General features: G+C 45.6%; 1 protein-coding gene and 1 pseudogene across 1 annotated transcript; one reads left to right on the top strand and one right to left on the bottom strand.

The window, feature by feature from the left end:
- Window positions 1-8,076: 8,076 nt before the first annotated feature.
- On the bottom strand, window positions 8,077-9,102 carry LOC106601668 (4-galactosyl-N-acetylglucosaminide 3-alpha-L-fucosyltransferase 9-like; annotated as a pseudogene).
- A 10,115-nt stretch (window positions 9,103-19,217) lies between these two features.
- LOC106601669 (4-galactosyl-N-acetylglucosaminide 3-alpha-L-fucosyltransferase 9) lies at window positions 19,218-22,188 on the top strand. The gene is made up of 2 exons (XM_014194017.3): window positions 19,218-19,340; window positions 20,747-22,188. The coding sequence occupies exon 2, from the start codon at window positions 20,752-20,754 to the stop codon at window positions 21,796-21,798; it is 1,047 nt and encodes a 348-aa protein (XP_014049492.1). The 5' UTR covers window positions 19,218-19,340; window positions 20,747-20,751; the 3' UTR covers window positions 21,799-22,188.
- The last annotated feature ends 215 nt before the right edge of the window (window positions 22,189-22,403 follow it).

Genomic DNA, 22,403 nt, shown 5'->3' with positions numbered 1-22,403 from the left:
GGTTTCTTTGCAGAAATTCCAACATAAAGGCCTGATTCACGCAATCTCCTCTGAAGAGTTGATGTTGAGATGTGTCTGTTACTTGAACTCTGTGAAGCATTTATTTGGGCTGAAATCTGAGAAAATATAGAAAATAATAAAAATAAAGAAAAAGCCTGCAATCAGTAGGTGTGTCCAAAGTTTTGACTGGTACTGTATGTGTATTTTAACCCAATAATGGTTGAATTGAAGAAGTTTAAACTGCCTATCAATCATTGTTTAAGCGGCCACAGTTCATGGAGCAAAAATGTTCGCGGTTGAAACAACAGCGTCCAGGCACAGACCCAAGCGCTGGATGTGGGAGACCGAGGCAGGAAGACCCGGCTCACCGGCTCACCGACAACCCCTGATCCCCCTCGGACACGGCCAACGCACCTGCAACATCCATTAATGGCCATCTATGTAAACTCTAACATTGATTTATCCTGCAATAGATGTTGTTCAATTGGTAATATAAATTGGGGTCTTCTTCAAATGCTGCTTAAAGGGAAAGTAATCCAAAAGTAACTGAAAGTAATCTGATTACGTTACTGAGTGTCACGTCCTGACCAGTATAAGGGGTTATTTGTTATTGTAGTTTGGTCAGGACGAGGCAGGTGTGTGTTTGTTTAGAGTGTTTCGGGGTTTGTTGAGCTATGTTCATATTTAAGAGGGGTGTTTGTTTAGAGTGTTTTGGGGTTTGTTGGGCTATGTTCTTGTTAGTTTATTTCTATGTTAGTTCTAGTATGTCTATTTCTATGTGGTGTTTGTTGGGTTGCCCTTCAATTGGAAGCAGCTGCTCCTAGTTGCTTCTAATTGAAGGTCCTATTTAAGAGGGGTGCTTTTTCTATGGGATTTTGTGGGTAGTTGTTGCACCTGACAGGACTGTTTCGTTTTGTTCTTTTTTGTATACATATTTAGTTGTTTCTCCTTCTTCAAAATAAAAAGAAGATGAGTATATATATTCCCACTGTGTTTTGGTCCAATCCATACGACAACCGTGACAGAACTACCCACCACAAACGGACCAGGCAACGGAGGAAGGAGCAGCAGCAGAAATATAAGGATTCATGGACATGGGAGGAGATATTGGAAGGAAAAAGATCCTACACATGGGAGGAGTTCCAGGCTGGAAGGGATCGCCTCCCATGGGAACAGGTGGAGGCAGCCAGGAAGGCTAGAGAGGACCGGGAAAGTTATGTGGGTACACGGCTAGCAAGGAAGCCTGAGAGGCACCCCCAATAAAAAAAAATTGGGGGGCACACGGGTAGTTTGGCTGGGCCAAGGGTGAGCCCTAAGCCAACTCCCTGTGCTTATTATGGGGAGCGTGTGGAGTGGAGAGCGCTGGTGTATGCGGAAGTGCGCACTCTCGCCCATGCGCACGCTCAATCCGGTGCGAGCGATCCCAGCCCCTCGCAAGTGCCGTGCTAGAGTGGGCATCACGCCTGGGAGGAGGATGCCTGCGCAGCACATCTGGCCACCAGTGCGCTTCCTAGGCCCAGGCTACCCTACGCCTGCTCTACGCACGGCAGCCATCAGGCCTCTGCACAGCCCAGTTCGCCCTGTGCCAGCACTCCGCTCGTACAGGGCTACTATTACCATCCAGCCAGGACAGGTTGTGCAGGAGGGGCGCTCCAGACCTCCAGTGCCTACTCATGGCCCGGTGTATCCAGTTCCTGCTCCTCGCACTAGCCCTGAGGTGAGTGTCTCTAGTCTGGCGCCTCCAAAGCCAGCACCACGCACCAGGCCTCCAGTGCGTCAGCCCAGTCTAGTACGTCCTGTTCCCGCTCCTCGCACTAGCCTTGGGGTGCGTGTCTCCAGTCTGGTACTTCCAGTACCAGCCCCACGCACCAGGCCTCCAGTGCGTTAGCCCAGTCCAGCTCGTCCTGCTCCTGCTCCTCGCACTAGCCCTGTGGTGCGTGTCCCTAGTCTGGTGCTTCCTAAGCCAGCCCCACGCATCAGGCCTTCAGTGCGCAGTCCCCGTCCAGAGCTTCCGGCAACAGTGCCCCGTCCAGAGCGTCCGGCGACAGTGCCCCGTCCAGAGCGTCCGGCGACAGTGCCCCGTCCAGAGCTTCCGGCGACAGTGCCCCGTCCAGAGCTTCCGGCGACAGTGCCCCGTCCAGAGCTTCCGGCGACAGTGCCCCGTCCAGAGCTTCCGGCGACAGTGCCCCGTCCAGAGCTACCGGCGACAGTGCCCCGTCCAGAGCTTCCGGCGACAGTGCCCCGTCTAGAGACGGCCCACAGTTCGGAGCCTGCAAAGACGGCCCACAGTCCGGAGCCGGCAGAGACGGCCCACAGTCCGGAGCCGGCAGAGACGGCCCACAGTCCGGAGCCGGCAGAGACGGCCCACAGTCCGGAGCCGGCAGAGACGGCCCACAGTGCGGAACCGACAGAGACGGCCCACAGTCCGGAACCGACAGAGACGGCCCACAGTCCGGAACCGACAGAGACGGCCCACAGTCCGGAACCAACAGAGACGGCCCACAGTCCGGAGCTCCCAGAGTCGCCCTTCAGCCCGAGGTCTCCAGCGACGCGCATCAGCCCGAGGTCTTCAGTGATGCGCCTTAGTCCAGAGACTTTGGGAAGGGTAAAATATAATAAACAGTTAGCGGGGGTGGACAGGTTAGGTTGGGGAGTAAGGCCGGAGCCTGGGCCACCTCCGGAGGAGGTTGGGGAGGGGGGGGGGGGGAGGGGGGTGTAGCACAAGAACCATTGGTGATGGTGGCCACCCTCCCTTCCCTCCCTTTAGTTTGGGATTATTTTTTGGGGGGTTTATTTTGTGTTTTTGTTAAGGTGCATCCGGGGTCTGCACCTTTGGGGGGGTACAGTCACGTCCTGACCAGTATAAGGGGTTATTTTTTATTGTTGTTTGGTCAGGACATTTGTTTAGTGTTTCAGGGTTTGTTGGGCTATGTTCTTGTTAGTTTATTTCTATGTTAGTTCTAGTATGTCTATTTCTATGTGGTGTTTGTTGGGTTGACCTTCAATTGGAAGCAGCTGCTTCTAATTGAAGGTCCTATTTAAGAGGGGTGTTTTTTCTACGGGGTTTTGTGGATAGTTGTTCCTTGTTTAGTGTTTGTTGCACCTGACAGGACCGTTTGTTCTTTTTTTGTATTCGTATTTAGTTGTTTCTCCTTCTTCAAAATAAAAAGAAGATGAGTATACATATTCCCGCTGCGTTTTGGTCCAATCCATACGACAACTGTGACACTGAGTTTGGGTATCCAAACGTTATGTCACTGATTGCAATTTTGGACAGGTAACTAGCAACTGTAACGGACTGCATTTAGAAAGTAACCTACCCAAACCTGCTCCCAACACATTCTCAACTTATTTCCACAACAGAATAACTTCAAACACATTTTAAATAAAGATAGTTACATACATAAAATAAAGAAGTATACACAATCTTGTTATTTCAGTACAAAGCTACTTCCGGACTTCCGGTTTGGAGCGAGCAGTCGCACCACGCTTCGCTCCACAGGTAATATTACACTTCGCTACATTACAACGGCTTGATTTGTTTGATCTGAGCAATTCTTCTTAGCCAGCTACATAGCCGTCTTTGTATCAAAGATAATTGTGTAGTTTAGAGTAACTGAGTAATTATCGAGGCTAGCTATCTTCGTCCTCCTAACGTAGTCAACACTGCTAGCTGCTAGCTAGCTAGTCATCACTGTTAGCTAGCCAACTTCTACCGACTAGCAGCACCGCAGAAACTATTACATTACAACGCAACGACTTGATTAGTGTGGTGTTAGTGTTAGTTAGCCAGCCACATAGTTGTCTTTGCTGTCTCTGTATCTGAGATAATTGTGTAGTTTGAGTTTGAGTATTATCGAGGTGTGCTTGCCAGCCGCGACGCGGCGCCAGACTTACTCAACACACCTAGTCATCATTAACCCACTGCCAGCTAGCCAACCGTTACCGACTAGCAGCGCTGTAGTTACTAATACTTTACAACGGAACGATTTGACTACTGCAGTGTTACCTAGCTAGCTACCTAGTTGTCTTTGTCATAGCTTGATAATTGATAATTGTTAGCTAGCCAGCCATCGAGGTTAGCTAGCCAGCTATTTCCGTCCCCCGCGACGCCATTTTTCCTAACCTAGCCAACTATTACCGACGAGCAGCATTGTTGAAACTAAATACACTACAAGGAACGTCTTGATTAGTGTTATGTTAGCTAGCTAGCTACAAAGTTGCTTTGTATCATGACAAGGTGTAGTACTGAAACTACCGAGGTGACCTAGCCAGCTACACGTTCAAAGTCAACAACGCAGCCACCGCTAGCTAGCCTACTCCACCAGCCAGCAGTACTGTATCATTTTAGTCAATAACATTTTTGCAACGTAAGCTTAACTTCCTGAACATTCGAGACGTGTAGTCCACTTGGCACTCCAATCTCATTTGCATTAGCGTAGCCTCTTCTGTAGCTTGTCTACTATGTGTCTGCCTATCCCTGTTCTCTCTCCTCTGCACAGGCCATACAAACGCTCCACACCGCGTGGCCGCTGCCACTCTAACCTGGTGGTCCCAGCGCGCACGACCCACGTGGAGTTCCAGGTCTCTGGCAGCCTCTGGAACTGCCGGTCTGCGGCCAACAAGGCTGAGTTCATCTCAGCCTATGCGACCCTCCAGTCCCTAGACTTCCTGGCGCTGACGGAAACATGGATCACCACAGATAACACTGCTACTCCTACTGCTCTCTCCTCGTCTGACTACGTGTTCTCGCATACCCCTAGAGCATCGAGCCAGCGGGGTGGTGGCACTGGAATCCTCATCTCTCCCAAGTGGACATTCTCTCTTTCTCCCCTGACCCATCTGTCTATCTCCTCATTTGAATTCCATGCTGTCACAGTTACCAGCCCTTTCAAGCTTAACATCCTTATCATTTATCGCCCTCCAGGTTCCCTTGGAGAGTTCATCAATGAGCTTGACGCCTTGATAAGTTCCTTTCCTGAGGATGGCTCACCTCTCACAGTTCTGGGTGACTTTAACCTCCCCACGTCTACCTTCGACTCATTCCTCTCTGCCTCCTTCTTTCCACTCCTCTCCTCTTTCGACCTCACCCTCTCACCCTCCCCCCCTACTCACAAGGCAGGCAATACGCTTGACCTCATCTTTACTAGATGCTGTTCTTCCACTAATCTCATTGCAACTCCCCTCCAAGTCTCCGACCACTACCTTGTATCCTTTTCCCTCTCGCTCTCATCCAACACTTCTCACTCTCCCCCTACTCGGATGGTATTGCGCCGTCCCAACCTTCGCTCTCTCTCTCCCGCTACTCTCTCCTCTTCCATCCTATCATCTCTTCCCTCTGCTCAAACCTTCTCCAACCTATCTCCTGATTCTGCCTCCTCAACCCTCCTCTCCTCCCTCTCTGCATCCTTTGATTTCCTCTGTCCCCTATCCTCCAGGCCGGCTCGGTCCTCCCCTCCTGCTCCGTGGCTCGACGACTCACTGCGAGCTCACAGAACAGGGCTCCGGGCAGCCGAGCGGAAATGGAGGAAAACTCGCCTCCCTGCGGACCTGGCATCCTTTCACTCCCTCCTCTCTACATTTTCCTCTTCTGTCTCTGCTGCTAAAGCCACTTTCTACCACGCTAAACTCCAAGCATCTGCCTCTAACCCTAGGGAGCTCTTTGCTACCTTCTCCTCCCTCCTGAATCCTCCTCCCCCTCCCCCCCCCTCCTCCCTCTCTGCGGATGACTTCATCAACCATTTTGAAAAGAAGGTTGACGACATCCGATCCTCGTTTGCTAAGTCAAACGACACTGCTGGTCCTGCTCACACTGCCCTACCCTGTGCTTTGACCTCTTTCTCCCCTCTCTCTCCAGATGAAATCTCGCGTCTTGTGACGGCCGGCCGCCCAACAACCTGCCCACTTGACCCTATCCCCTCCTCTCTTCTCCAGACCATTTCCGGAGACCTTCTCCCCTACCTCACCTCGCTCATCAACGCATCCTTGACCGCTGGCTACGTCCCTTCCGTCTTCAAGAGAGCGAGAGTTGCACCCCTTCTGAAAAAACCTACACTCGATCCCTCCGATGTCAACAACTACAGACCAGTATCCCTTCTTTCCTTTCTCTCCAAAACTCTTGAACGCGCCGTCCTTGGCCAGCTCTCTTGCTATCTCTCTCAGAATGACCTTCTTGATCCTAAGCAGTCAGGTTTCAAGACTGGGCATTCAACTGAGACTGCTCTTCTCTGTGTCACGGAGGCTCTCCGCACTGCTAAAGCTAACTCTCTCTCCTCTGCTCTCATCCTTCTAGACCTATCTGCTGCCTTTGATACCGTGAACCATCAGATCCTCCTCTCCACCCTCTCCGAGCTGGGCATCTCCGGCGCCGCCCACGCTTGGATTGCGTCCTACCTGACAGGTCGCTCCTACCAGGTGGCGTGGCGAGAATCTGTCTCCGCACCACGTGCTCTCACCACTGGTGTCCCCCAGGGCTCTGTTCTTGGCCCACTCCTATTCTCGCTATACACCAAGTCACTTGGCTCTGTCATATCCTCACATGGTCTCTCATATCATTGCTATGCAGATGACACACAATTAATCTTCTCCTTTCCCCCTTCTGACAACCAGGTGGCGAATCGCATCTCTGCATGTCTGGCAGACATATCAGTGTGGATGACGGATCACCACCTCAAGCTGAACCTCGGCAAGACGGAGCTGCTCTTCCTCCCGGGGAAGGACTGCCCGTTCCATGATCTCGCCATCACGGTTGACAACTCCCTTGTGTCCTCCTCCCAGAGTGCTAAGAGCCTTGGCGTGACCCTGGACAACACCCTGTCGTTCTCCACCAACATCAAGGCGGTGACCCGATCCTGTAGGTTCATGCTCTACAACATTCGCAGAGTACGACCCTGCCTCACACAGGAAGCGGCGCAGGTCCTAATCCAGGCACTTGTCATCTCCCGCCTGGATTATTGCAACTCGCTGTTGGCTGGGCTCCCTGCCTGTGCCATTAAACCCCTAAAACTCATCCAGAACGCCGCAGCCCGTCTGGTGTTCAACCTTCCCAAGTTCTCTCACGTCACCCCGCTCCTCCGCTCTCTCCACTGGCTTCCAGTCGAAGCTCGCATCCGCTACAAGACCATGGTGCTTGCCTACGGAGCTGTGAGGGGAACGGCACCTCCGTACCTTCAGGCTCTGATCAGGCCCTACACCCAAACAAGGGCACTCCGTTCATCCTCCTCTGGCCTGCTCGCCTCCCTACCTCTGAGGAAGCACAGTTCCCGCTCAGCCCAGTCAAAACTGTTCGCTGCTCTGGCACCCCAATGGTGGAACAAGCTCCCTCACGACGCCAGGACAGCGGAGTCAATCACCACGTTCCGGAGACACCTGAAACCCCACCTCTTCAAGGAATACCTGGGATAGGATAAAGTAATCCTTCTACCCCCCCCCTTAAAAGATTTAGATGCACTATTGTAAAGTGGTTGTTCCACTGGATATTATAAGGTGAATGCACCAATTTGTAAGTCGCTCTGGATAAGAGCGTCTGCTAAATGACTTAAATGTAAATGTAAATGTAACCCACAATACTGCCCTACAAAGACAAAAGCAGTAGCTATGTAAAAAGTAACTTTTTTTCTGTCTAGACAGAGAGCAATTTCGGGTACTTCATGATATATTCTGATCGACTTGCATGTTCTTGTGTCAGGAAACTAAATATCACATTAATCAGATAATATACCTGGCCATTACAACAGATCAAATATATTTGAATTCGTAGTTACTGCACTTTGCCTTTTGTAGGGCAGAATAGCCTAACATTTTTAGGCAATCGCCTTTGACCTAATATTGAGTTTCTTGGCTCTAGATATGTTTAACATAGACATGATGTCATATTACAATGAACTGTATGTCCAAGCAAAATAAGCTCTAGTCTACTGCAGAATCAAGGGTTTCCATCACTATTTACATACTCCTGTTAGAAATGATTCATTCCAATTTAGTGTAGGCTTCACAGGCCGTAGCCTAAAGTTAATCAGGCAGACATCTGCTCAGTTGCTGAAACAATTCATGCACCTAACCCCAGTACCATTTGGATCAGATTGGTTGTGACCTGGTATTGCTGTTTCTGATGGACAAATTGGCACGCTCTACAGGTATGGTTAATAGGAAAGACACATCAATTAACTTCCTCCACCTGAGCAGCTTAGAGTATTCATCCTCACTCATGCTCTGTAGATACTGAGCCAACTTCTCCGGTTTGGAGAAATCATCCACATGGACAAAGGCATCACCTGGGATGAACTTCTCATAAACCTGCCTGGGCGGTCCTAGGGCAACTGGCACAGAGCCCAACATCATGGCATTGAACAGTTTCTCAGTCATATAGTCAGGGTGTTCTCTCGTATTGTCAAATGACAAGTAGAACTTACAGCTGGCCACTGTGCTTGTGTATTCCTCATGACTAATTTGCTTGTTATTAAAGTGGGCTCCATATGTGTTGATAGTGATGAACTTGCTCAGGAGTTGGTAATATTTGACCCTATAGTGGTTCTCGTTCCAGTTGCTTACAATCCAGCAGTTTGTAACCTTCTTCTGAATGGGTAGATCTTCCTCAATCTCCATTTTCTTGAAGACTAATCTCTTGCGCACTTTAATGTCAGCATTCCAACAGTAGTTCAACGTCACGTTGAAGAGTTTCCCCAGTCCAGATGTCTTATGTGTGTTCATTGGCGACTCAAAATTCATCCACACCCATTTGTGGAAGGTGGGCCTGGGGTTCTTGGGGCAGGTTGGATAAATCCTCTTCGATCTCTCTGTGGTTGGATGAGAACGGCGTCCCCTTGACTGCACATCTCCCTGTCCACTGTCAGATGACAGTCTTCGATGTTGAACGTTTGACCTGCAGGATGTGAGGTCGAAGTGATATTTGAAGTGCCAGAACCAGACCAGTAGTATGGTGTCTTTGTCTTTTGACCTGGGTTGAACTGGACCGAGATCTTTCAATGCCTCTGACTGTACCTTTGTATGGCATGATGACAGCCCATGGTAGAACAAAGTTAGGGCACAACCAATCACAATGCCGATGAAGACATAATGAAGTGCGTTGAGAGTTGGCTTCATCAGACATTGGAAAATAAAATAAGACATTGATGACTTTCTAGATAATGTAAATATACAAAACTAAGCCTTTCAGGGTTTCCTTCTGAGGAAATAAGGTCACTTCCATCTACAGTCTAATCAATTCACAAATTGGACTTGACTCTTATGGAGGAATTCCATGTCCAATTCAACAGTCAGGAATTTAAAGGGATTTGACCCCAAACTCAAATTGCATTAAATCAAACTTTGCATTTAAAATCGCAGCACACTTCACAGTAAAAAAATGAAAGCGATAAAAAAACAAAATAAAAGGCAATAAAAGAGATGAATAACCAAACATAAAGGAAGTGCATATTCAACCAGCAGAATGAAAACTTAAGGTTAGGCATAGCGGTCTAAATGATTTAAGGTTAGGCATAGTATCAGGTATGAAGGTAAGACCCAGATGCAGACAATGTCGAATTAACAATGGTTTAATAATAATCCAACAGGGGCAGGCAATAGACAGGTCAAGGCAGGCAGGGGTCAGTAAACCAGAGGTGAGGCAACGGTACCAGAAGGCAGGCAGGCTCAGGTAGAGTGGTCAGGTAGGCGGGCTCAGAGTCAGGACAGGCAAGGATCAAAACCAGGAGGGCGAGAAAAAGAGAGACTGGGAAAAGCAGGAGCTGAGACAAAAAACGCTGGTTGACTTGACAAACAAGAAGAACTGGCAACTGACAAACAGAGACCACAGGTATAAATACACAGTGGATAATTGGGAAGATGGGCGACACCTGGAAGGGGGTGGAGACAATCACAAAGACAGGTGAAACAGATCAGGATGTGTCACATAGGGGTCTAAATTATTTAAGGTTGGGCATAGGGGTCTAAATGATTTAAGGTTAGCCATAGGGGTCTAAATTATTTACGGTTAGGCATAGGGGACAAAATTATTTAAGGTTAGGAATAGGGGTCGAAATTATTTAAGGTTAGGTTTAGGGGTTTAAATTATTTTATGGTTAGGTTTAGGAATGAGGGTTATTGTTTCAGTGAGGTTAGGAAAAGGCATAAACATTTATATTGGCTTAGCGTACCGCTGTCCGCCATTTATTTTCTGCCGGTTCAGTATACACTACCAAAACAAAAAGGATGACTTAAATACTGTAACAATAGGCCCAGTCCTCAATTGTGTCTCTTACCTGACAATGCATGTCATTTCCTAGCAATGGTGGTCAGAAATACAATGCTCCGCTCATGTACTGTATCACCACAATGAGATGTGCTTGTTTTTAAGCTGATACAACTGGTTCCACAATAAGGGCAGTTTGCTAACCAGCTGAGCGGTGGGGCTGAGAAATGTAACCACTCTCAGGACCAGCCATGAAATCAAAATTATAGTTTTAACTATGTTTTGAAGCTATGCAGTGTAATGATCTAATTATCTAATTATTAATTTGAATTATATAATATAATTGCATTGTTTACAAACAATGGAGTAAAAAAAGCATATGTTTTCGGTTATGATGGTGTCAGCTCACGAGACATTTTCCAAGTAATATTCTTCAAGAATGAATGCCTAAATCGCAATGCAACTTTATTAACAACTGTAAAATAGGGGTTAAAGGCACAAGGCCAGCATTCAACATGATAGAGTAGACGTAGGTAATCCTACTTTACCTCATGTGTCCATAATCAGTCAGTTCACTAATCCTATACGGCACAGGAGTCAAAGTCATGCAGGCCAAGTGTCTGCAGGTTTTCGCTCCTCCCTTGTACTTGATTGATGAAGTAAGGTCACTAATTAGTAAGGAACTCCTACACCTGGTTGTCCAGGGCTTAACTGAAAGGAAAAAACAAAAACCTGTAGACAGTAGGGCCTCCATGGAATGAGTTTGACACCCCTGCTATACGGCATTAAAACACCCTACATCTCATCAAATTAATACACACAATCCATCAATATGGCAGTTAGAGCCATTCAAGTTCAGCAACGCATGGACTTGTCCATACAAAGCCTCCCTGTTATGTTAGTGTTGCAACCCTACAGCAAACAGAAGTTGTCCAACAAGAAATGCTTATTTTCCATGTTGCCATAATGAATACAACCCAGGCAAATACCAAGGTCCTGTTCACCAGGTCATGTCCATATCCTTAGGTAATTAAGGGCGCGGGAAACATACCTGGTGCTGAATGGGGAGAAGAAAAACAACAAGGTGGGACGTCCCTTGCTCAACACTAGCCATGTCTATGGTCATGTTTGGCTCAGTTGGTAGAGCATGGTGTTTGCAATGGCATGGTTGTGGGTTCGTTTCCCACGGGGGGCCAGTATGGAAAAAAAAAAATAATTATTAAATGTATTCACTACTGTAAGTTGCTCTGGATAAGCGCGTCTGCTAAATGACTAAAATGTAAAATGTCTCACTGAGATAAAGAAGAGAACAGGGAGAATGCAGTTATAGGAATAATACACTGCTCAAAAAAGTGAAGGGAACACTTAAACAACACAATGTAACTCCAAGTCAATCACACTTTTGTGAAATCAAACTGTCCACTTAGGAAGCAACACTGCTTGACAAGAAATTTCACATGCTGTTGTGCAAATGGAATAGACAACAGGTGGAAATTATAGGCAATTAGCAAGACACCCCCAATAAAGGAGTGGTTCTGCAGGTGGTGACCACAGACCACTTCTCAGTTCCTATGCTTCCTGGCTGATGTTTTGGTCACTTTTGAATGCTGGCGGTGCTTTCACTCTAGTGGTAGCATGAGACGGAGTCTACAACCCACACAAGTGGCTCAGGTAGTGCAGCTCATCCAGGATGGCACATCAATGCGAGCTGTGGCAAGAAGGTTTGCTGTGTCTGTCAGCGTAGTGTCCAGAGCATGGAGGCGCTACCAGGAGACAGGCCAGTACATCAGGAGACGTGGAGGAGGCCGTAACAACCCAGCAGCAGGACCGCTACCTCCGCCTTTGTGCAAGGAGGAGCAGGAGGAGCACTGCCAGAGCACTGCAAAATGACCTCCAGCAGGCCACAAATGTGCATGTGTCTGCTCAAACGGTCAGAAACAGACTCCATGAGGGTGGTATGAGGGCCCGACGTCCACAGGTGGGGGTTGTGCTTACAGCCCAACACCGTGCAGGACGTTTGGCATTTGCCAGAGAACACCAAGATTGGCAAATTTGCCACTGGCGCCCTGTGCTCTTCACAGATGAAAGCAGGTTCACACTGAGCACATGTGACAGACGTGACAGAGTCTGGAGACGCCGTGGAGAACGTTCTGCTGCCTGCAACATCCTCCAGCATGACCGGTTTGGCAGTGGGTCACTCATGGCGTGGGATGGCATTTCTTTGGGGGGCCACACAGCCCTCCATGTGCTCGCCAGAGGTAGCCTGACTGCCATTAGGTACCGAGATGAGATCCTCAGACCCCTTGTGAGACCATATGCTGGTGCGGTTGGCCCTGGGTTCCTCCTAATGCAAGACAATGCTAGACCTCATGTGGCTGGAGTGTGTCAGCAGTTCCTGCAAGAGGAAGGCATTGATGCTATGGACTGGCCCGCTTGTTCCCCAGACCTGAATCCAACTGAGCACATCTGGGACATCATGTCTCGCTCCATCCACCAACGCCACGTTGCACCACAGACTGTCCAGGAGTTGGCGGATGCTTTAGTCCAGGTCTGGGAGGAGATCTCTCAGGAGACCATCCGCCACCTCATCAGGAGCATGCCCAGGCGTTGTAGGGAGGTCATACAGGCACGTGGAGGCCACACACACTACTGAGCCTCATTTTGACTTGTTTTAAGGACATTACATCAAAGTTGGATCAGCCTGTAGTGTGGTTTTCCACTTTAATTTTGAGTGTGACTCCAAATCCAGACCTCCATGGGTTGATAAATTGGATTTCCATTGATTCTTTTTGTGTGATTTTGTTGTCAGCACATTCAACTATGTAAAGAAAAAAGTATTTAATAAGATTATTTCTTTCATTCAGATCTAGGATGTGTTGTTTAAGTGTTCCCTTTATTTTTTTGACCAGTATATGTAGATAACTGCTCACTACCACACTGAGCTTTTCTATAGTTGTTAGGAAGACAAAATAATAACAGTTGATTTCATGTGAGGTGTTTTTCTTATAATTCAGAGGATAGCCTTGGCCTAATGATTTACTTCAGGTTCTTGGATTGGAGATTATGTTATGCGGAGCAGAGCAGGTGAACCCAAGAGCAGACTCAGACGAGGAGACTGGGATAAGGTAACCAATGTATTTGTTGAAAAACAGGGGGACGATGGGGTGCAGGCCAGGGAGAGCTCGGGCGGGTTGCAGGGAGCCAGATGCTGAGGCTGGAGTGAGGGGAGTTCTCAGAATGGTATGTGCTAGCTGGGATGGTTTAAAGAAATCTCCTGGAAAAACACCTGGACTTGGGGAGGATGAAAACCCTGTCAAACCGCAGCAACTTGTTCATATGAATTATATTTGAAAGAAGGACTAGTGGGGTTTCCTATGCACAGACACAGAGAAAACAACATGATTGGACAATAAAACTCACAGGGCTGAGCTTGCTTTATGCAGGTTTGCATCGTGTAGTCCTGCCTTATGCAACTGTAGGCCTAATAACATTCCAGTTAATCATTTTGTATTGAAAAAGTCTAGGCAACCTAGTCATCCCAATTTTGAATATAAACCAGATTTTGTCCCACCCACTGGGCACAGATGTCAGTTCAAATTCTAGTTTCATTTACATTTGGTTGAGATTTCAACTAACGTGAATTCAACTTGAAATCAACAGAAAATGTCACCATGTCGTTGGATTTAGATTAAAAGTTGGGTGAAAAAAGGCCCAAGACATGCTAGCCTCTCACCATTACAATTACATGGGAGGTTAGCATTTCTGGGGGGTATGACATTATAAACAAACAGCAAATGCATCCAACAAGTTTGTGGAGTCACAACCTTGATGTAATCATTGTGTGCTAATAATATGGCACCAAATGTTTTGACATATTGTTTGGAACAATAATAATCTTCAAACATGTAACATTTCCAGAGGTGGGTCTCTGGTACTTTTGAAGATATTATTAAAGGTCATTAACCAATCACAGCCCTCCTTTAGGGTTGCACATTCAACAAATCACAAGCAGAGGGAGTTCCCTTTTAATACATTTTCCCATTCACTGTGTTGGTGGTGCTTATAAAATGTATCATAGTTTAGCAGAGCCCACTCTGGAAATGTTACAGTTGAAGTCGGAAGTTTACATACACTTACGTTGGAGTCATTAAAACTCGTTTTCGAACCACTCCACAAATTTCTTGTAAACAAACTATAGCTTTGGCAAGTCGGTTAGGACATCTACTTTGTGCATGACACAAGTAATTTTTCCAACAATTGTTTACAGACAGATTATTTCACTTATAATTCACTGTACCACAATTCCAGTGGGTCAGAAATGTACATACACTAAGTTGACTAGCCTTTAAACAGCTTGGAAAATTCCAGAAAATTATGTCATGGCTTTAGAAGCTTCTGATAGGCTAATTGACATAATTTGAGTCAATTGGAGGTGTACCTGTGGATGTATTTCAAGGCCTACCTTCAAACTCAGTGCCTCTTTGCTAGATATCATGGGAAAATCAAAGGAAATCAGTCAAGACCTCAGAAAAAGAATTGTAGACCTCCACAAGTCTGGTTCATCCTTGGGAGCAATTTCCAAACGCCTGAAGGTGCCATGTTCATCTGTACAAACAATAGTATGCAAGTATAAACACCATGGGACCACGCAGCCGCCATACCGCTCAGGAAGGAGATGCGTTCGGTCTCCTAAAGAGGAACGTACTTTGGTGCGAAAAGTGCAAATCAATCCTAGAACAACAGCACAGGACCTTGTGAAGATGCTGGAGGAAACAGGTACAAAAGTATCTATATCCACAGTAAAACGAGTTCTATATCGACATAACCTGAAAGGCCGCTCAGTAAGGAAGAAGCCACTGCTTCACAAAATAGATGCATCATGAGGAAGGAAAATTATGTGGATATATTGAAGCAACATCTCAAGACATCAGTCAGGAAGTAAAAGCTTGGTCGCAAATGGGTCTTCCAAATGGACAATGACCCCAAGCATACTTCCAAAGTTGTGGCAAAATGGCTTATGGACAACAAAGTCAAGGTATTGGAGTTGCCATCACAAAGCCCTGACCTCAATCCTATAGATAATTTGTGGGCAGAACTGAAAAAGCCTGTGCGAGCAAGGAGGCCTACAAACCTGACTCAGTTACACCAGCTCTGTCAGGAGGAATGGGCTGAAATTCACCCAACTTATGGTGGGAGCTTGTGGAAGGCTACCTGAAATGTTTGACCCAAATTAAACAATTTAAAGGCAATGCTACCAAATACTAATTGAGTGTACGTAAACTTCTGACCCACTGGGAATGTGATGAAAGAAATAAGATGAAATAAATAATTCTCTGTACTATTATTCTGACATTTCACATTCTTAAAACAAAGTGGTGATCCTAACTGACCTGAGACAGGGAATTTTTACTTGGATTAAATGTCAGGAATTGTGAAATTGAGTTTAAATGTATTTGGCTAAGGTGTATGTAAACTTCCGACTTCAACTGTATGTACTTGTAGAGTATATTATTCCAAACAATATGTCTTAAAATTAACAAAATCAAAAAGGGTACTTTTGAGATATAAATATTTTTAATGTTGAATAAATTAATGGAAAAATTTTGAATCTTAACACACTCCATACATTAGATCACACTATAATGAACAGTATCACCAAAGTGTTTTCTGTATCATGTACGGTTCACAGATCATAGGGTCTTACAGGAGGCATGTATAAGCTCTAAAAAGGGCCTAAAATGGCCACTTATATGATTTATTGTAAATGTAAAATGCATGCAAAACATCCTTCCTGCCAATATACACTATATATACAAAAGTATATGTATACACCTTCAAATTAGTGGATTTGTCTATTTCAGCCAATCCCGTTGCTGACAGGTGTATATAATCGAGCACACAGCCATGCAATCTCCATAGACAAACATTGACAGTAGAATAGCCTTATTGAAGAGCTCATTGACCTTCAACGTGGCACCATCATAGGATGCCACCTTTCCAGTCAATATGTCAAATTTCGGCCCTGCTAGAGCTTCCCTGTTCAACTGTAAGTGCTGTTATTGTGAAGTGAAAATGTCTAGGAGCCACAATGGCTCAGCCGCAAAGTGGTAGGCCACACAATCTCACAGAACAGAAGCTCTGAGCGCTAAAGCGCGTGACGCGTAAAAATCATCTGTCCTCGGTTGCAACACTCACTACCGAGTTCCAAACTGCCTCTGGAAGCAAAATCAGCACAATAACTGTTCGTCTGGAGTTTCATGAAATTGGTTTCCATGACTGAGCAGCCGCACACAAGCCTAAGATCACCATATGCAATGCCAAGCGTCGGCTGGAGTGGTATAAAGCTTGCAGCCATTGGACTCTGGAGCAGTGGAAACACGTTCTCTGGAGTGATGAATCACGGTTTGGCAGATGCAAGGAGCACGCTACCTGCCCCAATGCATAATGCCAACTGTAAAGTTTGGTGGAGGAGGATTAATGGTCTGGGTCTGTTTTTCATGGTTCGGGCTAGGCCCCTTAGTTCCAGTGAAGGCAAATCTTAATGCTACAGCATACAATGACATTCCAGATGATTCTGTGCTTCCTACTTTGTGGCAACAGTTTGGGGAAGGCCCTTTCCTGTTTCAGCATGACAATGCCCCCGTGCACAAAGCGAGATCCATACAGAAATGGTTTGTCGAGATCAGTGTGGAAGAACTTGACTGGCCTGCACAGAGCCCTGACTTCAACCCCATCAAATGCCTTTGGGATTAATTGGAATGCCGACTGCGAGCCAAGCCTAATCGCCCAACATCAGCACCTGACCTCACTAATGCTCTTGTGGCTGAATGGAAGCAAGTCCCCGCAACAATCTTCCAACATCTAGTGGAAAGCCTTCCCAGAAGAGTGGAGGCTGTTATTGCAGCAAAGGGGGGACCAACTCCATATTAATGCCCATGATTTTGGGATGAGATGTTTGACGACCAGGTGTCCACATACTTTTGGTCATGTAGTGTAGTTTTTATGTGAGAATTGCCTGTCTGTTTACATTATAGTGCTTATAATAAGCTCTATTTAGGGTTGCAAAATTCAGGGATCTTTCAATAAATTTCCTAGTTTTTCAGAAATCCTCGCTTATTCCCTCCTGATTTGCAACCCTAGCTCTATCTATCATAAACATAGAGGGCTTTCATAGTTTACAGAAGGCTTGTGAGATAAACAAGAACTGAAGGTTGTTTGGCTCATCACAGGTGGTAAAAGTTTGTACTAAAGCTGTTTAATGGCAAGCAGTACTTAGCCATAATATGTGTACACTACCTTTCATAAGGTTGGAGTCATTTAGAAATGTTCTTGTTTTAGAAAGAACATTTAAAAAAATTGCCCATTATAATCACATCAAATTGATCAGAAATACGGTGTAGACATTGTTAATGTTGTAAATGACTATTGTAGCTGGAAATGGCAGATTTTTTAAATGGAATATCTACATAGGCGTACAAAGGCCCATTATCAGCAACCATCACTCCTGTGTTCCAATAGCATGTTGTGTTAGCAAATCCAAGTTTATCATTTTAAAAGGCTAATTTATCATTAGAAAACCCTTTTGCAATTACGTTAGCACAGCTGAAAACTGTTGTTCTGATTAAAGAAGCATTGTGTACTTCTCCCTTCACAGAACAGTGCAAACTGGCTCTTAACAGAATAGAAAGAGGTGTAGGAGGCCCCGGTGCACAACTGACCAAGAGGACAAGTACATTAGTGTCTAGTTTGAGAAACAGATGCCTCACAAGTCTGAAAAAGAGCTGATGTGAAACAATCTGATGTGATTGGTCAAAAGACCAATTAGTGGGAAAATATCAGAATTGGCTGCCTGTGTAAACGCAGCCATAGAAGAAGCAAATTAATATCTGGTTTCAAAAGGACTCCTACCAAACAGCAAATCTTTACTGTATGTCAACGGTGGGTGTAGCTGGTGCATGGAAGTGAGGCGCAGGAGAGCAGAGATGAGTGAACAAAGAAGCACTTTACTGAGGCAATTGTAATAACAGAATGCAACTGCGTCACAAAAACAAATGTCCAAAGAACAAGTGAGGCAGCACAAAGCACCGGCTGCCACAAATCACGGGTACAAATAAAACCCGCCGCAAACCAGCCGGAAGCGTGCCAACCTAGACAATAAACAATACCCCACACAGACATGGTGGGAACAGAGGGCTAAATACACATAGTAATCATGAGGAGATGTAAACCAGGTGTGCGGGAAAACAAGACAAAACAAATGGAAAATGAAAGGTGGAGCGGTGATGGCTAGAAGACCGGTGACGTCGACCGCCGAACACCGCCCTAACAAGGAGAGGGACCGACTTCGGCGGAAGTCTTCCCTGTGGCTCAGTTGGTAGAGCATGGTGTGTGCAATGCCAGGGTTGTAGGTTCGATTCCCACGGGGGGCCAGTATACATTTTTTTTTTAAATGCATGAAATGAAATGTATGAAATGTATGCATTCACTACTGTAAGTTGCTCTGGATAAGAGCGTCTGCTAAATGACTAAAATATAAAAAATGTAAGTCGTGACACTGTATGATGACAAGTTTAATCTTTACCTTACCATTAATATTTTGAGTATTTACTTCCTCCTTCTCTGATATTTACACTGCATTACACGTATGCATTCAGTCTTTTAAAATATTATTTACATTTCTTAACACTACAAACACATCATATACGAGGGCTCTCCAACCCTGTTCCTCGAGAAGCTACCATCCTGTAGGTTTTCACTCCAACCCTAATCTAGCGCACCTGATTCTAATAATTAGCTGGTTGATAAGATGCACCAGATTATTTACAACCCGGGGCCTGGAGTGAAAACCTACAGGAGGGTCGCTCTCCAACTCACATTGCCTTAACTAAGCACATTATGAAGGTGTGTATTTCTTTGACAAATTGCACACGGCAGGGAAGTGGGCAGTGCGTCTAAGGTGTGACATGAAGGGCAAAGGCTAGAGAGGCTGTCCCTCTGCCTGCAGTTGCACACCAGTTCTAGGCTTATCCTCGCTCAAGGATGTGGAGGCACATGAGTGCAATGTGACTCAGCTAGGTGTCAGGTGTGGCTTTAAGTCAAAACTAGCAACATCATTCTGTTTAAGTTCAAAGTCAAATCTCAGAGCTAGCAGGTAAGCACCCCTCACCCAGTATATAATTTCCTTGAAGAGCAGTGTGGAATGTGGTGTAGATATAAATTATTGGATGCAACTGTTCTCTATGTTTGAATGGAGTCTCTCAGTCTGTCTGATTTAGTGTTGAGTTTCCTATGCGTTTGTCTTTTATCAAGTCTGTGTAAAATTGGTTGTGTTAGAAAAAGGAATTTGTGTTTCTTTTAACAGACAAGTCATGTAACGCCCTGGCCATAGAGAGGGGTTTTTGTTGTTTATTTTGGTTAGGCCAGGGTGTTACATTGGGTGGGCGTTCTATGTGCATTTTTCTATGTTGGTTTGTTTCATTGATTTTGGCCGTGTGGCTTCCAATCAGGCACAGCTGTAGAGTGTTGTTGCTGATTGGGAGTCACACATAAGTGCCTGTTTTTCCATTGGGGTTTTGGTGGGTAATTGTTTCTGAGTGTTTTGCACCTGACAGAACTGACAGCCAAACAGTCTTCTCGTTTTGTGTAGTGTTCTTTATTAAATTAAAATCATGATGAACACTAACTCCGCTGCGCCTTGGTCTACTCTCTCTCCCCCGACAGCCGTTACAAGTCAAAATAGAAAGAACAACGTAATTAAAGTTGTCAAATACCTTGTGTGTATAGATCCTACATAGCTATATTCATGTATTTAAATATTAGCTGGCTTTAAGGCAACTTGTTGGTATCAAAACAGTCACACGGGTTTGTTATTACCATGTAGTTTATTGCCTACTCTGGTATTCCCGTTGTATAACATGCTATCTTTATTTGACTGCGTAGTATGTTTACTTAGAACCTGTCCTCTCATTAGTAACCCTTTAGGTTACATATCCTGCAACCTGAAGTTAATTACCCCGGGCAAGGGTGAAATCACAGCCCCCAACACTTTGGGTCCCATGACTCCTTAGTTCAATAGTCTTACTGTATCCTCAATAGTTATTGATATATTCTGGTTCAGAGGGAGGACTCTATACACACAATAGCCCGGATAAGTATCCAGCGTATTTGTTTAGCTTGACCACATGGCTAATTTGTTTCTCTGGATGGACAGCATGTCCTGTGAACTCAGGATCTTAGTGACAACCACTGCCTCAGTCACTTCAGAAGTCACTAACCTAACAGAAACCTGAGCTTGTCTTATTGACTTTGATTACTGTTATGTCAACCACATAATATGCATGACTAGTGAACCAATGAAATGGTCCGCTGATAGAGAACTAGCCTCGTCAGCAGATGTCTGCCCTCACCCTAAAACCTGTCTGGTCTGAGTTTATGATTGACCAGTATTCCTCGTGCTAAAATAATCATTGTCAACTTTACGAACACATGCAATAAGTGATTAGATGTGTTTGCCTGTTCTTAATACACTTCTAAACAAACAGCCTTTCCTTTTGACAGGCCAAATGATGTGTCTTGGACCAAATAGTAGAATTGGGCACCGGAGTCTGATGGGCATTCTCCTGCTGGGCTGCTTGCTGACCTGTCTACTGTACCGACCTGCTATCACCTGGCTTCCTGTCCTGGCCAAGCACTTCCAGGCGGAGCACAAACAGGACGTTACCGTGCTGGTCTGGCACTGGCCCTTTGACCATCCCTTCAAACTGAACTCCTGCAGGTCCTTGTACAACATTGAAGGCTGTCACCTGACAGCAGACAGGGAGCTGTACAGTCAAGCGGATGCTGTTCTCATCCACCACAGAGAAATCGAGGAGGATTTATCCAACCTGCCCCAAGAACCACGGCCCTCCTTCCAGAAATGGGTGTGGATGAATTTCGAATCACCGGCACACACGAATAGAATACCTGGCTTGGAAGATCTATTTAATGTGACTTTGAACTACAGGCAGGATGCAGACATCAACATGCCTTATGGATCTCTTGTCCCTCGGACTGAAGAGAGGGAGGAGTTTGTCCCACATAAAAACCGACTGGTCTGTTGGATCGTTAGCAACTGGAACCGAGAACACAAGAGGACTTGGTACTACATGGAGCTGCGCAAATTCATCAGAATTCACACCTACGGGGACCCTTTCAACAAAAAGGTATCTCTTAGTGAATACAGAATGATCGTGGCCAGCTGTAAATTCTACCTGTCTTTTGAGAACTCCGTCCACAAGGACTACATCACAGAAAAACTATATAATGCTCTCAAGTTGGGCGCTGTTCCTGTGGTCATGGGCCCGACAAGAGGGAACTATGAGAAGTTCATCCCTGGAGATTCCTTCATCCATGTGGATGACTTCCGCTCGCCCAGAGCCCTGGCCAAACACCTCCTCTTCTTGGACGAGAATGAGGAGATGTACCGTAAATACTTCAAGTGGCAGAGGATCCACAGAGTCCGTATCAACAGCTTCCCCATTCAGAATGCCTGCAACAGCTGTGAGTACATCAGAGGCCACCCTGAGAATCGGATGGTTACTGAGCTCTATAAATGGTTCTGGGAGGAGTGATGCTGAGACACTTGGAGCAAATCTACTACAAATAAACAATATCCACTTCTCCATAGTCAGGGATGGGGGGGAACTAAGCAAAATGTATCTTTTACACAACGGCAGAAGTGCCAAAAACTATATTTCATTAAAGTACATTAACCGAACTTTCCCCACTTGAACAATTAATGGGGCGTTACAAGTCATTTTAATATTTTTTACTTCTGTCGTCTTTTGCTACTGCTCTACCACATGTTAACTGATAAACAGTGTGATGGTGACATACCACCACTATCTGCTTGTTTACTAGAGTGCCTTTCGCATCCCTTTTATATTGGTGCACAATATAGAAGTTCTGCACCAATATTACATTTTAAAAGCCTGTTATATTAAACAAAGTGCCCTTTTCAATATAGACCAAATGGAGAATTCAATAAATCATATCTATGAAGGCTTGCTAAAGTGCCAAAATGGAGCATTTTGACATGTCCCTCCATCAACCCTGTGTCACTTCTAGGAAGATTTTAACCCACGTAATCCCTACATTTCTCCAAGTTTCAACATTATAAAGCCGTAGTTATTTTACTTTGACAAAGTAATCTCTGAAGATGTATTTATTTCATGTG

This window comes from Salmo salar, chromosome 03 (genome assembly GCF_965601325.2).
Source record: "Salmo salar chromosome 03, fSalSal1, whole genome shotgun sequence".
NCBI classification, from domain to species: domain Eukaryota; kingdom Metazoa; phylum Chordata; class Actinopteri; order Salmoniformes; family Salmonidae; genus Salmo; species Salmo salar.
This window is presented reverse-complemented; position numbering and strand designations above follow the sequence as displayed.

Coding starts and splice junctions, on each gene's coding strand:
- LOC106601669 (XM_014194017.3), top strand. CDS start 20,752: ATGATGTGTCTTGGACCAAATAGTAGAATTGGGCACCGGAGTCTGATG.